Here is a 22,353-nt window from a genome sequence, read left to right as displayed (position 1 = left end):
TTATTGTTTTAATTTTTTTTCTTTTGCTATTCAGTAGCAAGAAATGAAACTAAACTTTGTTATCGATGAATGATAGAAAAGTTGAAAATTAATGACTCACCATTTTGTAATATTGAGACGGGAAACGATTCTGATGGATAACTGGTCAACCATAATCGAAAGTTGATATGAGTGTTTTCTGGTACGATGACCTAGAAATGGTTGTAGTATGGGTAATTAGTGCCATTCAAATAACATATGTACAAGTCAAGAAGGTTTATGGAAATTCCACTCATAACACTGACATTATTTTAACACTAGAACTGCAGAGTGGGTCAATTTGACCCAAATCAAACTTCATTTTCATTTATCTTGAAAACTTAGACGCAGATGTTAAAAAAGTTTTGTGGCTTTTCATAAAATCATATGAATATTAATTCATGAAAATTTTATTATCTTCATATTTTGTATTTCAGAGCTATAAGCACTTATACCTAGAACATACATACTATTCTATAGGAAAAAAGGGGTGTAGAATTTTCTTGGAAGTGGTTACCCCAAAGCGTATTGATAATGTCTTTAATACGCTTTGGGTTACCCTTCCTAAAATTATTTGTAAATGAAGACAGTGAAGAACAAAGGTCTTTCAAGTTCAAAGCCAATTTATTGTCATCAGAGTAGATTATCATTTTTTAAATGGAGGAATGGCAAGTACAGTTAAATATTTTTTCCTTTGTAAACTTGACTATCTCGAATTCTGACGGGACTCAATAAAGATTTTGGGAGAGTAAAAGCTTAACTCTAGAAAAAACATGTAGCTGAAATTTCTGTAGGCAAACAATGTCACAGAAAAAGAATAAAATTCTGGCTTGCACCAAATATGTTTCGCACGGATTTCCAAACCTTGGCAAGTATCAGCGTCCAATGAATCTTTCTCTCTTTCAGAGCATATAGTGATGCAACTGATCAAGCCATTTGGGAACAAGGGCAGAAATGCGTTGACCGACACCTTTTTTCACTACAATGAAGCTGGCTCAAATGCTAAAAGCCAAAAAATATGAGCATAGTAGAGACGGTGAGACGAAATCGAAGAGCAATATTATCTGACGAAATAAAGATAGTGAAACTACAGTTGTATGGAACAATGATGCCACAAAGACAATTTATCAAGGAAAGAATAATATAAGTTTTTCATTACTCAGCACGCTTCATTTGGCTGTTGCTATTGCAGTAGTTACCCCCAAAAAGCTTCCATACACATAGAAACTATTTCACACTACAATTCAAAAAAGTAACGATCGTAGTTGCAGCAATCAAATGCCCAGAAAATATTTGGTGAAGATGGCATCATAGACGTTTTCTACAGCATCCTGGATCTCACTATAAAAATATTCCTCGATTTTGTATAGAGCAGTACAGAAGGCCAGAACTATTTTTCTAAAGCAGTTCCTCTAAAATCTTATTGAAGAGCTGTGTTCATCATACGCGTTGTCCTTGTGCAAAAGGAAACGTTTGTGCACTCTTGATCGTGTAACTGTTTGTGAGTGATCAAAATAATAACAATAATAATAGTAATAAATAAAAATAGCAAAAAGGAAATTTTAGGGATATTTTCCTGTTGCAAAAACCATGGCACCATGCAAACTATCACCAATCATGGCCAACCAGTAGGTTGAAGTTCTTGGGTTAAATTACCTCTTAAAAATCGAATCTTGCAAACCAAAGAAAATCTCAGTTAGGCCCGAAGTGGGACATATGGATAAAGCAGATACACGTGATCGTACCAATTTTGGATTACGAAAGGCCGGATTGATGCTTGCTGATTGGCGAATATTGTGTTTTCTCCCCAAAAATGAAATATTCTTTTGTGATTTGACGAACTGGCGATAATTTACACAATTCTTATGAAGCAGCAGTATTTTGTTTTTTTTGGGGTAAATTCTTGGAGAATAATTTTTTCCCCTAAATGTAGGGATTTTTTACAATCACAGACGAAATTCGGTAGATAAAAGAATTTTTCTGGAGCCTGGGAGATAGAGTAGAAATTCGGGAGACTTGGCAGTTATGCAATAATGTGAAAATTATAAAAATTGAATGAGTAAATTACTAAAATTTATTGATACAAACCTCTTCACAAATCGTCTCTAAAGTATTCATCCAACTGGCTGCAAGATGACAGTTTTGTAACACAACCCATGAACCTTCAACTAAAGCACTGTCAATCATCAATTTAGCAATAGGACCCTGAAATTAGCAATAATTTAAACAAATGATAAAATTTTTATATCCCCTTTTAACAAACTAGCCCAAACTTGATTTGCTAAGAATTGCTCGGGGGAGCAGCGGAAGGGGGTACAGTATAAATCTAGTATATACGAGAAAATAATTATTCAATTTACATTCCAACAAATAATTCTGCAAACAAATATATTTGTTATTTTCAATGTGTACATAGGTCTGAAGTAGGTTTTCCGTGGTTTCTCAACTTTGAGGCATGAATGCTAACCAGTCTTCGATTTGAAAAAGTCTCTCCGCAGAGAGAAGGCATACCTTCAACACGATACTTACATAACCTCAAAATTCAGGCATCTGCCACTTTCACTTCTAATATTGAAATCAAATAGCAGCATCCCTAGACATGATACACGCATAATTCAAATAACATAAATACATTAGGATCCCACATATACACACGCAACATGTTTCAGCATGCATCAAATTGTTAGAAATTTTTCAGAGGAATGTTAATATGAAGTGCATGTATGGTTAAGTACTAAAGCTTACATCGTGCTTCTATTGGGGTGACCACAAAAATTTTTGAAGTTATTTTGTCACTTGATTTCAAAAAATTAGTAATGGGCAATCTCAACTTTATAAGAAATAAAGTGATAAGTTCAACCTACAAGTTTGATTAATTAATTTGAAGCAGTGGTTCTCAAACAATCATTACAGTACAGTGCTAGCAGTGGCGTCAATTTTGACACAGCACTCAACTTTTTGTATGTCTAATAAGCTATTTTTTCTTAGGCATCATGCTTGTCAGTCAAATATTTGTCGGCAAGTTGGAGTATTTCCACAAATATTTCTGTCTGGTAACTTGGATTATACAAACGAGTGAAGCTCAAGAAAATGCTTGATAAAGAATCAGTTGCATGTGAGGATTTAACATTCACAGATTAGAAGAAACACTGATTATGAATCTTGCCGATATACACACCAACAAAAGATACATAAATACTATTATACTGTCTTACCTGTCCTTGTCCAAGTGAAATAGTCTGAATCATGGTTCCAGTATAACCATTATCTTCACCAAACTTCAGTAAAGAAGCCATTGGATCTGCTCCAGGAGAAAGAACAAATATCAGAGGAGAACAGTTGTTGGAATCTGCATATGAAGATGGAAGATCGAAAGTTGGTGGCTCTATATATGACCGTCCCATATAGCTAACCACAAAATCCTAGAATAGGAAGTAAATAGAAGAAATTTAGTTGTGTCCAAAAATTCTAAAAATAAAGCAATTGAAAAAAGGTATGTGATATTTCTTCCAAACAACACAACTTCACTGACTTTTAAAAATATACTTATTACAAAACAGAAAGTTTTACTCAGATGTCATAGGCAGATCTAATGCACATGAAAATTCAGTGCATTGCCTTTATTTGCTCAAAAGATTTATGTTTGTTTCAGTTCCATCAACCAGTTCAGTTCCATTAAAGTTGACCTATTCGTAAGCCCAGTAAAGGTTGATAATGTTTTTAATTGAGTGATAATATTTGCTTATATCAGTGCAGTGACCTAGTCATGCTCATTTCATTCTGCTCTATATGGTGTTCAAAAATAATGAATGTGTCACAACTGAAATATATCTAAAAAAATTTAAAAACTTTTGACATCCCAGGATATTTCCAAAACAAACATATAATAATTTATTGCATAAAATGAAAAAAAAAATTCAATGTTATAATACCTGCACAGAAGGAATGAGCTTATCTGGTCTCAAGCACCTTAGAATTGCCATATGATGTAAGCCTTTCATAACAGCAAACTGCTCAGGATATCTTGCTTCATGTGGATTTGGAGCATCATAAACTTTCTTCCACTGTTCGTTCTTATCTCTTACACCTGTAAAAATGCAGATACTTTTTAATGTCCCAATCAAGACTAAAATTGCAAAGTGATGTAAGAGAAAATAGAGGCCATGGTTAGAATAATGAAATATAGAAGAAATTAATTTCTATGGCCAAAATAATCTTAAGTTCAGTGAGATTTTTCAAAAGAAATTTGAATAAAAACCCGATTTAAAATAGCTTACAGCAGTATTTTCTAACTGCCAGGAAAGGACATCAATCACATTGACCATACAATAACAAATCCTAAAGATAAAAATGCCTGTAATAATAACATGACGTCTGTTTTTAATTATTTAATTAACAATACTCTTATGACCTCCTTCCTCCCACTATATTAGAAAAGGGTGATCCCACACCATGGCTGCCAGAGTGTCAAATCTTTTTCATCTTAAATTCTTTCTGCGGTAACATTTAAAGAGCAGTATAAGAGATGTCTGATATGTTCACAGCCACTGATGTAACTCACAAGCTCTGTTGTTAGGAGCAGTTATGTCAATCACTTCTTTGCTGTTTTACTATGTATTGATGTATATTGGTGATTGAAGGTTTGAACATTTGTTGGAATGTATCTTCAGTAAATGCTGCTCTGGAAACCTATGAATCAATCTTTCATTTCAGAGCCTGCACAGAATTTGTCACTGTATATATGTTGAATATTGGAGTGTTTGATGAGTATTACCCCTCCCCCACACACACACACACACATTTGGGCCATGAATTCAGAGACATCCTGAATTGATACATGAATGAATTTTTGAAGTTTAATATCATATTGATTTGTGAAGCACAATTAGAATACTGACTTTCCATGAGACCCTTGAGTTTGGGCAGATTAGAAGCTCGAACAATTTCATTCCAAGCCTTATCTGTCAACCAATCAGGAGAAGGATTTGGATGAGGATTTTCCAAACCAACACCACCAGAAAGGATAAACCTCCAGATCTCTTCATCAACTTCATTTCTTTAGGTAAAAGAAAAAACCTGATTAAAAAGCATGAAAAAGATAAAATAGAAGAAATAAAAACAAATCTGTCAACTCATGGTGAAAAAAAAACAATTTAATTTTAAGTATGGTGAGAGATGGGGGAAATCCTCCCGTGACACTTAGATGTAGTATTTCACCATTAACTTGATAGTGACACTTGAAAATTACAATAGGCTTCATATATTTTGTTAGCTAATTTTCAACTTGGACAATCACTGACTCACTGAACAATCATTGTTTATCACTTGCTCATTTATGTCTTTTCTTTTATTCTTTTTATTTTCCTTAGCCATTGCTCAAAGTGAAGCTTCATGTCGACAATATTTTTTATGCTTTGTCTCTCATGAGTGTCGCTCTCAAAGCAAAGTCTTTAGATGAAAAAATACTGAAGCATAATGTTGCTGTGAAGACATTTTATTACCCTTAACATGTCATCAAACCCTCCTACTTGTTATTTGATGGCAGGGGAAAGGCATTTTTAACTGCTATGTAACACTGATTGAAAAATGAATATGTTGAAAACATGTGCTTTTCACAAGTAATAGAAGCCTTTAGATCATTTTGGCATAGTGAAATTAAAAAAAAATACTTCACAAGAAAAAAGGCAGTCAGAAGAGAAAGGCATTTAAGAATACTCCCTTTTTTTCATTGGTCAAGTTTTATTTGTTAAATAATCATGTTGCTCTTTCAGAAGATTTAAAATACAATAAATAATTCTTTTTCTACATTTTTTCCAAAAAAAAATTTGATTAGTTTAGGTTGTAGATTTAGCCGTGGTAGCCAATATTTTCTGTCACAAATTAAAAAAAAGCTAGAAGCATTTTTGTTTAGCTGTAAATCATAGATGAAAGGGGGTAAAAATCATATAAAAGATGAATTATGAACATATATATATACTTTTTAGAAGGTTTGGCTGTTTTTTTTTAATTTTGAAAAATTTAGAGGAGACCTTCATCCAGCAGTGGATTGAAAATGGTTGATGATGATATATACTTTCCTAGATCTAAAATGTGGGTCCAGCCTTTGCACTTTAGATGCTCAAAATAAAAATGATGGGCAAATTTGAGAAAAGATGACTGAATAAAAAAACTAAAAAAAGAACAGATGTAGATATCCTGACGTGTATCAATTGAAGACTAATGTTAAAAGCAAGTTACCCTGTGTTAAAAAGAAAATGCAGTAGAGAAAATAAAAAGTTAAAGGAAAGGAAAGAGTAAGGTGAAACTCACTTTCCCCGCATAATGCCAATGCACAGGAGAAAAGAAAAGAGAAGTTTATCTTTCTCAAAAAGAGAGCGACACACATTTCTATAGATACTGGCAGTGAAATGATCATTAAGATTCCTTATCCTCTTTTCCAAGTGATCTGATTTTTCACTCTTCTCAATGGACTAAAATAAAGATTTCAGTGAATAAAATAATGTTAAAACACAGTGAAAATTATTTCTGACAGAACATAAACTGAATCAAATTTCTGAATTTCAAAGCAGAAATGACAATTTATATCAACAGCATGAGACATGCTATCATAGAACAGTCAAAGCATTAAACTAATTCAAGCAGTCATCACATTAAAAAAAATCAGATTTTTTTGTGTGTGAATGCCTAAGAGTTTTACTTTCACATGACAACTACTCTACGTGTTGATTGAGTCATCATTGCATGTCAACTATTCTAAGCACATTACATATAGATTGATTGTATATATAGCACTTCTACTAATATGACCTAAAAACGACATTTCTTTAATATTTCCACAAATTCATTCTTTGGAAAATTACCAACTACAGTCAATGCTCGATTTTACAAACTTCCAATTTACAAACTACACGTTTTTACGAACTAATTTTCTGGTCCCAAACAATACACTGTTCCTTTAAACGTCTTTCACAATTACAAATTATTTTTCACGTCTGTACGAATTTGTAAAAACGATCGTTAGACTGTAGTGTACTGTAGTACATAGAGAGTAGAAACAAGGGGAAAAAAACATTAATAACCTGGTAATAAAGTCCCAAAAACCAAGTTAGTGAGTACTGATACATGGGATCAATGTGACCAATGCTCGATATGCAGAAAAATAGGATAGAGGAATGAACTGCCACAGGTTGGTAACCATTTCGAACTGTGTCTATCTCTTTCTCAGTCACTGCTGCAACTTCCTAAATATTTATTTTGAAAAGTTAATTTAAAAAAAGTTATGTATGAATGGTTTGAAAAAAATTTGTACAAAATAATAGAATATCAATAGCTGTTTATTATATATACGGGGTGATTATAAAAAAAACTATCCCGACATGAAATTTTGGCATAAGGTATTTTGAGGTATGCGCTCAAGAATGATATAGAAAACAACAGTGTCACTCTAACAGTTACGGTTACAGTGAGAAAATTTCGAAAATATCAAATGGCAACACCAAGTTTTTTGTATTGGAATGCGATCTCCATACTGAAAAACACTAAATAGCCTTGGAATGGCACCTGTAGCGCGAAAATCCCCGGAGCTAGGCAAGGAAAAAGTAAAAAAGACTTTGCAGTGCACCAGAGCATTAATGTTCGTTTCATTCGTCACACCGTTTCTTCGGCTGAGATCCCAGCCTGATTAGTCCTCCACAAGGTCATGTGGAAAATTTGTGAAACACAATAAAATGCTTTATTTTATGCTGCTTCTCTGTCCTTATTGGTTGTCCTCACTTTTAACCTATCTACCGCCGGTGATTTTCATGCTACAGTTGCCGTTCGAACGCTATTTAGGGTTTTTCACAATGGAGATCACATTCCAATCCAAAAAACTTGGTGTTGCCATTTGATATTTTCGAAATTTTCTCACTGTAACCGTAACTGTTAGAGTGACACTGTTGTTTCCATATCATTCTTGAGCGCATACATCAAAATACCTTATGCCAAAATTTCATTCAGTTTCTGTGAATGGTATGATAGTTAGGGGCCCATATGTCGGGATAGTTTTTTTATAATCACCCTGTATATATATATACATAGTAGAAACAAAAATAAAGAGATATGAAGATATAGAACGAAATATATATATACATTTCTTGGTTTATCCACTACAGTTGCAATGCTTATGTTTGGAAAAACATAATTTTGTAGTATTTCCATGCCTGTACTGATATGCTGCTAGCTATGTGTTAGAGTTTTTGTTTCAAAAACAAAATCTCAAGGAAATCGACTATTAATAATGATCAATAATGTTTAACATTCAGTGATCAAATATAATAGAATTTAATCCATTTTTTCACAAATTTGAATATTTAAAAACTCCACTAAGTTTATATCCAATTTTACATAAAATTATGTTTTATTCAAATTTGGAAATGTTACAAATGTTTTGGATAATTCAAAGTTAAAGGGGGTGATTTTAGTACCTGATATAGTAAACATTGACAGTTAAAAAGAACAAACTCCACAAGCAACATCTGACTTCAGACTTTTTTAGTTAAGTTATTCAAAAATGAACAAAACCATTTTGTATTTTGATTTTACGAACCAGTGATATTAACAGCTGTATATAAATTTCCATGACCATAGAGCTGGGAAATTCCATAACATATAGTTCCCCTCATGCTAGAAACATTAATGTATAAATTTTCACTTTTTTTATTTTACTTTATTTTGCTAAGTTTTGCTGGAAATGCAGATGTGTATCCTTATAGAAACACATAACAAAATATTTTAGGAAAATAATTTCCATGGAGTAACATGGGTAGAGTAAACATTTGAACGTCATTTCCAATGTTCTATTTTTTCCAAAGACATTGCACTTTCATGCTTTTAGCATGAGGGAGACAATATGATAATTTTCCAACTAACGAATACACACAAGTACAAACAGAAAAAATATTTAAGGTTTGATTATAAAAATGATATATCTAGAGTATATATTTTTTAAATGAATGATTAGTATCATTAATACCACAAAATATTAAGTGAATGCGAATATTATTATATATATTATGTTAATTAAAACATATATATATATATATATATATTTATATGCATATGCATAAAACACCTGTTTTGCCGATATTTCTTCAGATAGTATTTTAGATGAAGTAAGAACATTGCAACCAGTTTCATCTTCAAGAATGTTACCCTGAAATAAATATATAATTAAAAAAAAGCAATAAAGCATCATGTGCCAAAATAAAACCTAATTGCACTAATAATTTTTCTTCAATGAAATCAATTTTATATTTCTTTGATATAAATTTAACAATTTCAGGTCTAAGTCCAAGCCTGACTCGGGCTCAACTTTTAACTCTAGTAGCTAACTATATATGTTGTAGCATATGTTGAACAACGAACAACTTTACGTTGTATTTATATATATGTTGTATAGTAGCTGAAATATATATGTTCCCAGTGGTTTTTAAACATAATCTATCAATTTTCTAGTTACAAAAAAAAAATAAATATATACACTTAAAGATGGCAGCACGCAACGGATGTAGCTTTTAGAAATGAAGTAAAAGTAAGCATAGTTAAACACATTTGTCTTCCTAGGTAAGGTAGCCATGTTTGTTGATGACAAGATGATTTTTTTTAATAAAAACCATTTTTAGATATTTGTACCCATTTGAATAAGTTTTTATTCAGAATTGTTTGAAATTTTATGTGAAAAAATGATGTTTTCTTATGCAGAACTTTTTTTAAAACCCTAAAACATACTTTATTTAATTATTTCTCACTAAATATTAATTATTAGTACCTTTAAATAATTGCTATATTATGAAAGAAAAGAGTGAAATTGAGAGTGAAGTTGAAATTGCTAGTTAAACTGTTTAGATGTATATATTCTAAGTATTTTAAAAAAAATCATGAAAAGCGCCAAAAACTCTCAGTCCACAGGGACAAACATAGTCGAAATATCTCAGACCCGAAAGTGTTAAATATCGCTTCAGATTGTACATTGTTCCCGGTTTGATCCTATGAAATTCTTTTCTTCCAATTGTCTCTGAAGGTAACATTCAGAATGGCCAAAATGTCTGAAGAAAATGGAGGCCAATTCAAACTAAATCTATGATGGGGCCGTCACTGACTAAACTACAAGATGACATTCGTCATGTGAGTACAAAAGTGCAGTGTTGGTTAACTCTAACCACCAAAAAATTTCATGGTGAAACTGTACTGTACTGAATAAGTACTATTCGTACTTGAATATAAGCCAAGAAAAATCAAACTCCCAAATAAGTGGGTTGCATTGATTAACTGTAGCATTTGAAAATCAAATGTTCGATACTATCCCTGTATGCATAAAAGTTGATTTCCATATGCTATGTCTAATTAATGCATCTTGTTCGAGGAAATAACAGGCATTACTCCACTTCAGAAGTTGCCAAAATAAGATAATCTTGCACACATCATACAGAGAGACCAGAAAATTTCTTTCCCTTCAATCACAGGCGATCATGGAGGGAAAAAAATTTTGCTTTTCCCTCTCCAACCATAATTATGTGTGTATGAAGGAGACATTTTTCCTTCTCACTCCCAGGGTTACTTTATTACAGTGATTCCCAACGTGGGCATTAACGCCCTCTGGGGGGCGATGGAATGTTCCAGAGGGGCGGTAGAAGCTACGGGTATAACATAGGATCCTATGGGTTGGATTGTGTTGGGGAGCGATGGGAGAAAATAATTTCTGAAAAAGGGGGTGATGGGACAAAAAAAGGTTGGAAAACTATGCTTTAGACCGTTCCCCCTTCTTTTTTTGGCACCATTGACTTGATTTGCATTTCAATTATGTGCTGAAAAAAAAATGAGCTGAGGTTGCAGCTACTGTGCGGTAATAGTTACAGACTCCCATTGTGAGAACCCAGGTTCAAACCCTACCAGAGGCACAATGGTGGTCAGGTGAAGTTGGTTTTCTATGGTTCCCAACTTTAAGTTGTGAATGCTCTCCTCGTTAAAATGTCTTCCCACACAAAACAATAGTTCCACAAACATTCAATCACTACATTTCACTCATACTTTGAAAAATAGATGGCAGCACTGAAAGTTACGAACAACATTAGATAGGCACTCAGACTGTTAGGTACACATGCACACTGCTGACACAACTCATTGGGCAGTAAATTTCCCATGGCAATGGATCAAGTTTTGATTAATTTGAAATAAAGACCCCTGGTCGCATTACAAAAATTGTTTTTTGACGTGCAATATCACTCCCATCATTTTGGCAGTAGAGTTCTGAGTTACCTTGTATATGCTAAATAGGGTAAATAGCCCCCACAGCAGAACATGCAAAAAACTGCAACATACATTGCAGAACAATCTTGGGAAGAATTTTAAGAAAAGAACTCTTCAGTGTAGAAAACAATAATTTTCACTGCATAACATTTTTAGTCAGCAGAGGGCTGACGTTCTGCCTACATTTTGGCTTCTGCTTTGCACTGCAGAACAATATGAAGCATTTTGGTTTGCAGGTAGACAAGATGAATGTATTTCAGAAAAAAAGAAACACAATCTACTTCTATGATAATTTTTTAACCTCAGATGATGAGAGGACTTCGAGAATTCTATCTTCTATCTCCTTCAACTGTCTTTTGTTCTCTGCACTCTCCAGTATCAGCTTGTTTTTACTTTCTTCTAAAGCTGGATTTTCCTTTGCTGCTACAATACCAAGAAGCTGGTCTTGTAGGCCAAGAGGAGTTATCATGAAATTAAGTAACGTAACCTAGAATTCATAAAAACTCTGAAGTTCACAGAAATTATATTTATTACAATTCTAATTAGAAAAATTTAATGATCAGGATAAATAATTGAATCACCAGAAAATAAAAGCGAAAAAAATATTGAATTCAAGTGAATATATGACGTTAAAAAATATACGGTCTTATTAACCAATTTATGATCAAGGACGTAATATTGCATTCAAACGCCAACGGAATAATTTCAAACAACTTCTCTGTGTTTTCTTTCCTCTCTCTTCACTATCCCGAAGCTTTGCTATAAACCTATAATTTTTTGCCTCTGTTTTTTCTATACCCTGATAGTGACTTTTTTTCACATGGTGTATATATTTCTACTAAATACATATAAGAGTGAAAGAAAACAGCCAGGGTGAGGGCGTGTAAAGAGAAAATCTACTTTTAAATCTACACTTAGGGGCCGTTCAAGTATTTATTACACAAGCAAATTTTTAGCCATTTTTGACCCCCCCCCCCTTGTCAGCAAAATTTCGTCATCAACTCTGCCCCTCTGAATCCAACTCATATTTTCATAAAGGGTGGTTGATGATATAAGCATTATCCAAACCCCCCTCTCCCCTTGTCATCAAAAGTCAGCAAATCGGAACCCCCCCCCCTCGATGATGATGTAATACTTGAATGGCCCCTTATCTATTATACTGCTTCACTCTTTCATTTGTTTTTTCTTCGTTTTCTTTTCTACTTTTTTTCCTTCTCCTGCTTTTACATTTTCTAACGTGTGATTAGGTTAGGACAAGGTTATCATATTTATCATCAATTCGCCAAATAGAGATCATCTGAATTTGTTGCCAATCGCTTGTAAATGAAGGGGGGGGGGGGTTTAGCAAATATCAACTTGATAAATCTACTACAAGTTTAACAAACTTATTCGCAAGAAATATAAAAGAATTTGAACACTTTTTGAATCATACCTTTCATTCTTACCAGCATTTAAACTTTTTCTAGTAACATATGATGAAAAAATAATGACAATAAAATGCAATTAATTTATTTGATCAAATCGGATGTTATAAATATATGATTCCTGGATATCAACTTGATCAAAGTTGGCATATGTGATAATAATATATACTGAAGTGAATAAAAATGTAAAACAAACCAAAAATATCAAATTTTCTATCACAAAGATAAAATATCTCACCTTCACAGATATTTCTGGAAGATAATGTGGATTTTGAAATCTTGTCGTAATGTAAAAACGAAATTCTTCAGAATATTGGACAACATTCTCTCCAAGCTTGATCATCTGCAATTCCACAAACAAACATGCATCACATATGCCCTCGAGAGATATGGCAATCAATTTAGGTAAAAGACAAAATAAAGTATATGAAGTTCAATAAAAGGTAGATTAGGTTTAAAATTTTAAGAACTTCCTGGGAGTTTCTGATCTAATTTCTTGGGAGAATTTTATTGATGTTATACCGAAAGCTTCATAACTCATGAAATTTTCTAACCAAATATTTTTGTACCATTAACATTAGCTATCTGACAATCATTTACATATCACTTGCTATAGTGGGTAGATGGTCTATCTGGATGGTCAGCGGTCATGTCTGTCTGTTATAGTGGGATCCTCATTATATCAGACTTCATTTGTACTTTTTTTAACCATCTCAGCAAACTTCGCAAGATTTTTCTATTTCAGTACTTAAAGTAGCTTCAATCAAGAATTTTAATTGCAGATATCTCTTCCTTTCAATATAATAGAGAAAAGCTTCAATGTAGGTTTGATGTATTGTGAAAAACTGTTTTTGAGTGCCTCTGTGCGCCATTAGGGGAATATCATGCCATATTTCAGAAAAATGATGTTTCAAATCTGTTAAAATTGATGATGGATTCTGGCAGCATTTCAACTCTGGGGTTTCCCATGTCCCAGATTTTTCAATAAGACAGACAACCAAAATTTCTGGTGAAAGGACAAAGCAAAGTATCTTGAGTGTGCGCCTTATGAGCCTGTATACACTGGCAAAGGCACTCTCACAACATATGGATGTGTGTCATCTCATTGGTACTACATGCAATATTGCTGGATAAATGGTCCAGATATTACACATAAAATACTGATAACGTTTTGCTAGAATGACAATGTTCCTCTGACAATAACCAGTTCCGACTGCGCTGACATCATAGCTTATGGCACCCCACACCATCAGTCCAGGTGTTGCTTTCCCTGACCCAACCCACTCAAGTAAAGGGCTAATATCCTGGAAGGGACGGAGCCCGGGCCTTATCTGGTCTGACAGGTGGTGCTTTCCCTGTGAACCAATAACATAAACAGTATGGTACATTTCTTTCTCTTAGAAGATATCATACCTGCTGTCTACCATCATTTTGGCCCCAAGGTAAAAGTGAGATCCATCACTGAAGGTGTTTTTTATTTTCCAGTAGAGTAACCAAACCCAGTTATAATAAACTTCAGGGGACAAAAATTTTGTTCGCTATATCTGATTTTGTACGACCAAAAACATTTTATGTTATGCCTGGAGGTTTGTTTTAAACTGGGTTTACTGGAATGTGGTTTCACTGTGTATACATTTATTGACTAGAAATTCGCATAACTGAATTTTATGATAATGAAAAACTCATGATGATAGTCATAAAAATCCGTAATTTTAAGATTCAAACTACTAACAGTCATTCCACTATCTTTGAAGGTGGCTTTCGTCAAAATCGGCTCCAGAATAGGATCAAGCTCTTCTCCAATGTTTTCTAAAAGTACAGGATAACCAAACTGAAGAGCAAACTCCAAAGTACGTATATAGTTTGCATCTGTTAGTTTTATTGTCTGCAAATTGTTCTGTTTTTCCATATTCTTAACCCATCTGTTTGCTTGTCCTGCAATAAAAAAATTTATTCCCAGGTGTATGAAAATTTCCCTTCCATGCAGGAACGATGACACAAAGCACAGCATTTAAAAAATTGCACTACATATAGTCAGGTTTTTTCACATTGCCTAATCATACTGAGAAGAAAAATTTTCTAGTTTGGTCTTTTGGTTTTTTATTTTTTATATAGTTTGATGCCAAATAAGTTACAATTGTGGCTCCAAAAAATGAAATCTCTTCATTCTGTCAAAAAATGGCTGTACAGAAAATTTGTAATATAATGGGGAAATAATTTTCCATGCAGAAAGAAATTAATGAAAGTATATGTCATTGTCTACTAAAATGTACAAATTTTTAGCAAACCTTGAGGGTCAATCATCAGTGGCCACCTTCTAGAAAATTTCACAATTATACTGTTTTCAACTGAGAAATTATCCACTGGCAGACCAGCAATTTGCCAGGCTCTTATCAACACTGGTTCACCCAAGGTAGATATCACAGAAAAATGATCAGAGCAAGGTATCTTGGACTCTTTGCATAATGTTTGCCATGAGGATATGCATTCCTTAAAAAAAAAATTCTGATTTTAGACTTTATTTTTTCTAAACCAAGCATAACTTGTTCCACGGGTTCATATAAATTGATTGTTCTACGATCATGTCTAATGCGCTGCTATACCTGGCGGAAGTTTACGGTGAAAGCACCAAGATATGCTATCACTCCAGAAGACAGCAAGACATCACCAACAATGTTATCATGAGCAATGGTTAACCTCTTTGCAGCTTCATTCCACCTATCTTTTTCACCACCAAGACCTCCAATCATTTTATTGGCACGGTCTAGTTTCTTTTCACAAAGGTTCATTTCATCCTCAAGATCTTTTTTCTTCTTGGTGGTCTCTGCTAATTGGTCATTTAGAGCTTGTAATTTGTCTGTTACCTTTAATTAAAAAAAATCATATATACATATATATACTAAATAATAAAAGATTTAAGAATTAAGCAGAGGAATTAAAGTACAGTGGAAGACTATTTTTTACTGATGATTTATATTTTGCTTTACATAGCAATTCTTCATGTGTTCATGTTTAGAAAGAATCAAACACCCAATATATATCTTATCAAGTAATTATGCTGGAAAGAGACATGTGGAGAAGACATGATTTTATGAAAAGGCATACCATTAGCTGGCTGCACTGATTTACGTGTTCACTTATAGAACCCTCACTATTTTTCGGTGGTGAAATCCTCAATTTTTTAATTGGTGATGTATTTGTTTGTACTGCAGGCAGATATGTATTCAAGGAGTTTCCACATGAAATGGCCAGTACACTCCTCAGACATGAGTTCTACAGAACATATACAGAATGCTCTCTTTCTATCTCCTCTTGGTATATTAGGAACCTGCAACTTCATGTATGTACCTGCAACAGTATAGTGGGTATTGCCACCAATGGAACTCATTGATAACCTAATTAGTAGCATGAAAAATCTCTGTCAAGCTTGTATTGCTGTTCATTATGTCCCACTCCCTATTGAAGCTGCTTGATGTGTTTAATTTTTATACTCATATTTCAGACTTTTCACATTTGTGGTGCTAATGCAGGGTTCCCAGTAAAATCTGCCCAATCATTTCCCTGACAGAAAATTTAAAAATTTCTCTGACAAAAACTTTAAAAGAAAGAAACATAATCCAAAACCTTAATTTCAAATATAAAAAATTTTCGTTTTCAAGTTTGTTTTTTCCCTTCACAGAACTTCTCTGACTTTTGCTAAATATTTTACATTTTCCCTGAACATTTTTCATTTCCCTGACTTTCGAGGTACTTGAGAACCCTACAATGCAGAATGTAGGCAATTTTTTGTTAAGGATCTTATATTGTTTAGTCAAATATAATTCAGTAGATATAAACATTATTGTTAGTTACATAAACACTATCATAAGATTTTATCCAAATTAGATGCATAATTTTTAAATAATGGTGATTTATTGCTTACCTTATGGAAACCAGTGTTTATTTTAATCTTCTGGTTGCAGGAATAACAAAAAAAAACACATACTCCTCTCACTGCAAAAGCAGCGAAAAATTTTTTTCCAGTTTTTTAGTTTTATTTTGTTAAAGATAGGTGGCGATCAAACCCAGACTTTGTAAATTCAATACAATCGAAAAAAGGGTGATACAAATGCAAATTCTGGTTTCAAATCCAAAATCACCTACACGTTAGTGATTGGAGCCAGACACTCTACTGCTACTCAATCCCCTGTATACCCTTCCCATACAGTACATTGAAGGACCGAGACACCCTACTTCACATATACCATTTCACTCACTTCACCCCACACAGTACAAGCAAATGAATATATATGGCTATGCCATATATATTCATTTGCCTGTCATTTAAAAAATTTAATCTAAAAAAACCAATTTCTAATCATCACAGGATGACTGAGCAGGTTACTATGCTCATCATCATATGTGCATGACAGGAGCATTGTGAGAGTTAATACATACTCCTTGAAGTTCTTTTTTCTTCTCATTCAGTTTTTCCATCTGTCTGTCAAATTCTTCTGTTGCTTCAGCTAATTTTATCTTCTTAGGGGCTACAAACTTTATGACCTTGTCATAAACTTCCATAGCTCTAACCCAACAACACAGTCCTTCACAAGCAACAGACACTTTCTTTATTGCTGCTGGATCAAATCTGGGATCATCTATGAACCTTTTGTATGAATGAAAATATTGAATAAGCGCACAAACACCAATAAAAACAATTTTTAAAAAATATATTATAACAGATCTCTTCACTATCCTATGATGAGCATGTGGCTTTATTATTATTATTTTATAATTAAATGGTGTGTGAACAATGTTCTTAAAAAAAAGAAACAGCTACATGTTTTTGAGGGGGAAAAAATTACCATATTCCCCTTAAATTAGGGCATGCCGTAAAATCAGGAGAGACCAGACTTTTGAATGCTAGCGTCTGGTTTATTCTGGGCATGACATGAAATCAAGGTTCAATAATGATCACATGATACATTCAGAAGATATCAATCTACACTGCTGGCCACCCAAATTGCAACACCAAGAAAGACAAGAGATATCGCAACAATATTTATTTTGTAGATAACATGTTGACCAAGCATCAAATGATTAAATTTATAGACTTCTGTGAAGTGTGGTTCCTGCCAAAATCAGTAGACAGAGTAGCCGCCATTGTTGGAGATCACCGCTGCCACACGCCTCGGCATTGATTCAAAGAGACTTTGGATGTGTTCTTGGGGTACAGCAGACCAAGCAGCTTCCACGCGTTGCCAAAGTTGATCTGGTGTGGCAGCTGGGGATGTAATCTGGGTCAATCGTTGAGCAACCATGGACCACATGTTTTCTATCGGTGAAAGATCCGGAGAGCGAGCTGGCCAGGGAAGCAATTCAATCTGGCGATTGACGAAGAACTTTTGGACAATGCGTGCCACGTGTGGTCGCGCATTATCCTGCTGAAATATGGCTGTGGGTGAGCCCTGAAGGTAAGGAAGGACAACTGGCTCCAACACCTCGGAGATGTAGCGCTGGCTTTTTAAAGTACCGGCAATGCGTACTAGAGGAGTGCGAGAGTGATATCCAATACCGCCCCATACCATAATACCCGGTGCAGGTGTAACGTATCGGGATCCGATCCCTCTACGTTAATGGTGGTCTTGTCGTTATGTGGGAAATTCCTTCTTATTTTAGACCCCAGGGACCTCTCAGTTACCGGAAACCACCCGAGGACCCACTGGCGAACCGGTAAGGGCCAGAGTGTTCGATTAGTTCGGCAGTCGGCGGGTGGGGTCTTTCGGCTGTCGAACGAGAACGGGCCAGAGGTCGGGCTACTGATGTCCCACATAAATTAATTTCCCTCATGACGACGATGCCGCTATTTTCGTGGAGGGGTTTGATCCAATATATGTATAGTTGGGCGAGGCTTAGCCCAGTTTAAATTATTTTTATCGAAGAACCTCCCGGGGGAGTTGTTGCAAGTCTCGTTGTGCGGATACGAAAATATAGTGTTGTACTCACTTATTTTCGGCGGGGGGCTGCAGACCTCCGTCGGAACAATTCATTTCATATTGTTATGTTGGTAATGTTTACATAATCGGGAGAGTCTGATCAGCTCTCCGGATTATGTCATGTTGCCAGATTCCAATGTAATTAAATTGTAATGTTTATAATAGTGACGCATGAGTATGCAAATTCGATAATTTTGTTGAGGCGAAAAGGCCATGCGAGGACATGTGGTCCCAAACTTCTTGTAAAAGGGGAGTATAAATTCCTCCCTCTTTGTCTCTCACATTGCGTTCGTCTAATCTTGTTCTGTTCAACTGAAGCCCTCTAGTAGGACGGTTCACCGTCTTACTACCGTATCTATTGGCCTTAGGCTGAATTGTTAAAATGCAATAATCTACATTATTTGAATCCGTTTTCCGGCAGGTCCGGAATCAAAATATAAAACAATCTTCACAGTCAAAGTTCTTCATTGCTGATCGAGGTGGTCCGGCCCTCAACCGAGAGGCCCCCGGAGCTGATCAAGGTGGTTCGGCCCTCAACCGAGAGGCCCCCGGAGCTGATCAAGGTGGTTCGGCCCTCAACCGAGAGGCCCCCAGGAACTGATCAAGGTGTTCCGGTTCTCAACTGAGAAAACTCCTCTGGTATTTACGGAAAAGCTAACAACATCGGATGTCCGATCGCTGCACAGGTTGACTGTTGTTGATCATCAATTGGTGAGCCAGTATCTTTACTGCTAACGTCAAATAGAGGGCTCCAAGATATACTAATCCATTGTTAAAATTAACTAACCCATATAATTGAATAAATAATAATATTTCATGCGAAAGTTTGTTTCTAATCATTTTCCACTTGTCGTTTGCCACTTTATTGCTGGATATTTCGAACCGGGCAAGCAACTCCCATAAGGGACGTTGCAATTTTGGGGGCTCGACCGGGATCAGTAAGTGTGGCAAACCGCGGGTGGAAAGTACTTTCGCTAAAAAAAAAAAAATTTTTTTTTGATATTTAACATTGATTTTAGAGATGAATTCTAATAATCATAGTACGCCTAGAAATTTAGGTGATGATGTTCGTGTACAAATTGAACCGGAACCAAGTGGTTCACAATCGAATAATGGTTCACAAATGAACTTTACTTATCCAACAATGTCAAATCCTTATAACGAGACGCATGTAATACTTCCCCCGGCATTACCTTTAAATCCCGCAAATGCTTTGGTTCCATTGACCCAACGCAGTGTTGGTAGTCTTATATTTTCGGGTAGTGGAGAAGACGTTAGAAGCTTTTTATTAAAATGTGAATCGTATTTTAATCTTTACAGTGTTCCTAATAAGATCGAGTTAGTTGTAAGCACGTTTGAAGGTCGTGCTCAGGCCTGGTGGCAAACGATAGGCAGGCACGAATGGGAAAAATGGGGCCCCCATAAATCGTGGGAAAGTTTCAAGGGCTTGTTATTACAAACCTTTTCAAGGTATCATACCAGGGTTGAATTAGCTCGTGCTTTATTCTCTGAAAAGTTTTCGACGGGCTCGTACCTTGATTTCGTATTACATAAGTTAGATCTTTTTCAGTCGTTCGATTTAACCGTTCCGGAGTCGGACAAAATTGAACTTATAATGTCACAATTACCCTATAATGTGAGAACATTTTTGGAAGTTAGGAAGCCTAATTCTTTGCAACAATTATTTGTAATGTTAGATCAATTTCTTGCAACGCGTGAAAATGTTCAAATTGAATCTCGTAAAAATTTTGAATCTTGTGAAAATTGTGTTGAGAAATTTCAACCTGAAGTTAGAAAAAATTGTGTGGGACCTACACAAAATGTAGTACAACCTTCAAGACGGCCTTTTAGGACAAATAAATTTTTTCGACAAGTTACCTGTTTTGGTTGTGGTCAAATCGGCCATATTGTAAAAAATTGTAAATCAAATGGGAATCAGGGAAACTAGACCTGGGATACATGAGAAGGGGTAGTGTATCCATGGGTAAAAAGACCCCTAGTAAAAAATTTAGTTTTCTTAATCCAGTTGTGAGAGTTAACAACAAGATTTTGACAGCAAAAATTGATACCGGTGCCGATTGTTCAGCGATCAGTTTCGATCTGGCTCGGCAGGTTGGTTCACCCACTAATCAAGTTAGACCCTATCACGGTGATAGATTTCAGTTGGCATCCGGTGAGTACTGTCAGCCTGTGGGGATTCTTCGGGCCCAAGTGGAGATACGAAACAGTGTCGTGCACACAGATCTGATAGTGCTCGCCAGGGTCCCATTTGGGATCTTGATCGGCAGTGATATTTTGAGTAAAACTGAAATTATAGTTGACTTCAAAAACTTTGAACTTAAAGGAGGATTGTTGTCGTATAAAGGAGATGTTGATCAGGAAAAAATGCAAAATTTAGTAAGTAAATCGGAATTTGATTCCGATCAGAAAAAAAGTTTGTTTGAATTGTTAAAACAATTTCCGAATTTGTTCAGAAACACTCCCGGTAGAACTCACGTTGCTGAGCATAAGATCGTGACTGACGGAAAACCGGTTTTTCGATCCCCTTTTTCTCTTCCGCGATGGAAAAAACAATTAGTAGAAGAGCAGGTGCAACAGATGCTCTGTGATGACGTCATTGAGCCAGCCTCCACAAACTGGGCTTCCCCGTGTTTTTTAATCAAAAAGAAAACTGGTGATTGGCGATTTGTCGTCGACTATAAAAAGGTGAATAAAATTACGGCACCCGATCGGTACCCCTTGCCTTTCATCGATCAAATTCTACAACGAGTGGGTGACGCACGATTCGTCTCTACGTTCGATCTGGCCTCAGGGTATTGGCAAGTTCCAGTGCGGCTAGAGGATCGGGACAAAACGGCATTCATAACCGATTCTGGAATGTACCGATTTAAGGTAATGCCCTTTGGACTCAACAATGCCCCGGCCACGTTCCAACGCATGATGACTACAATCCTGGGCCACTTAGTCGGTAAGTGTGCCGATTTTTATTTGGATGACATTGTCGTTTACAGTTCGAATTTTGAGGAACATTTACAAAACTTGAAAACAGTATTTTCGTGTTTGGAAAAAGCAGGCTTAACTCTTAAGCCAGACAAATGTAATCTCTATAAAAAAAATTTGGAATATCTAGGTCTCTGTTTGACCAAAGAAGGATGGCACGTAAAACAGGACCAAACCGACGCCATTTTGAGTTTTTCTAGGCCTAAAACAGTAAAACAGGTGCAACGTTTTCTGGGACTCTGCGGGTGGTACCGGCAATTTGTTCCCCATTTTGGTGATGTCGCTAACCCCCTTTACTGCCTGACAAAAAAAGGGCAAAGGTTCAAATGGGACAAAATACACCAACAGGCGTTCGAAAAATTGAAACATCTCTTGTCTTGTGCTCCCGTTCTAACCACAAGAAAAAAAGATTGTGCCTTAAAAATTTACACAGATGCCTCAGGAATTGGGCTTGGAGCCATTTTGCAGCAAGTTGAGCCTGACGGGGAAAAGCCGTTAGCCTATGCCAGTCGTACCTTGAATTCAGCAGAAAAAAATTATTCGGTAACAGAACAGGAGGGACTCGCTGTTATATGGGCGTGTAATAAATTTCGAGCCTGGTTTTCAGGAGAACCTGTTACTATAGTAACGGATCACAGGGCAGTCGCCTG

At 35.3% G+C, this 22,353-nt stretch overlaps 1 protein-coding gene across 1 annotated transcript in view; it reads right to left on the bottom strand.

Moving 5' to 3' along the window:
* Positions 1–22,353, bottom strand: part of LOC149068889 (dynein axonemal heavy chain 3-like) — a 130,300-nt gene that overhangs the window by 17,538 nt on the left and 90,409 nt on the right. Inside the window, exons 54-67 of the mRNA XM_089250328.1 lie at positions 17,166–17,373; positions 15,332–15,592; positions 15,017–15,218; positions 14,461–14,663; positions 12,967–13,071; positions 11,606–11,791; positions 9,131–9,211; positions 7,098–7,259; positions 6,328–6,488; positions 4,917–5,074; positions 3,951–4,105; positions 3,234–3,440; positions 2,107–2,223; positions 101–191 (exon numbers count right to left, since the gene is read on the bottom strand). Coding sequence (XP_089106454.1) covers positions 101–191; positions 2,107–2,223; positions 3,234–3,440; positions 3,951–4,105; positions 4,917–5,074; positions 6,328–6,488; positions 7,098–7,259; positions 9,131–9,211; positions 11,606–11,791; positions 12,967–13,071; positions 14,461–14,663; positions 15,017–15,218; positions 15,332–15,592; positions 17,166–17,373 — 2,297 coding nt within the window. The remainder of the gene's footprint in view (positions 1–100; positions 192–2,106; positions 2,224–3,233; positions 3,441–3,950; positions 4,106–4,916; positions 5,075–6,327; positions 6,489–7,097; positions 7,260–9,130; positions 9,212–11,605; positions 11,792–12,966; positions 13,072–14,460; positions 14,664–15,016; positions 15,219–15,331; positions 15,593–17,165; positions 17,374–22,353) is intronic.

The sequence above is a fragment of the Pholcus phalangioides genome, unplaced genomic scaffold (assembly GCF_987345545.1).
Source record: "Pholcus phalangioides strain wild (caught in Gottingen) unplaced genomic scaffold, Ppha-v1.0 ptg000024l_1, whole genome shotgun sequence".
NCBI classification, from domain to species: Eukaryota; Metazoa; Arthropoda; class Arachnida; order Araneae; family Pholcidae; genus Pholcus; species Pholcus phalangioides.
The sequence above is the reverse complement of the archived record's forward strand: the minus strand, read 5'-3'. Positions and strand labels throughout refer to the sequence as shown.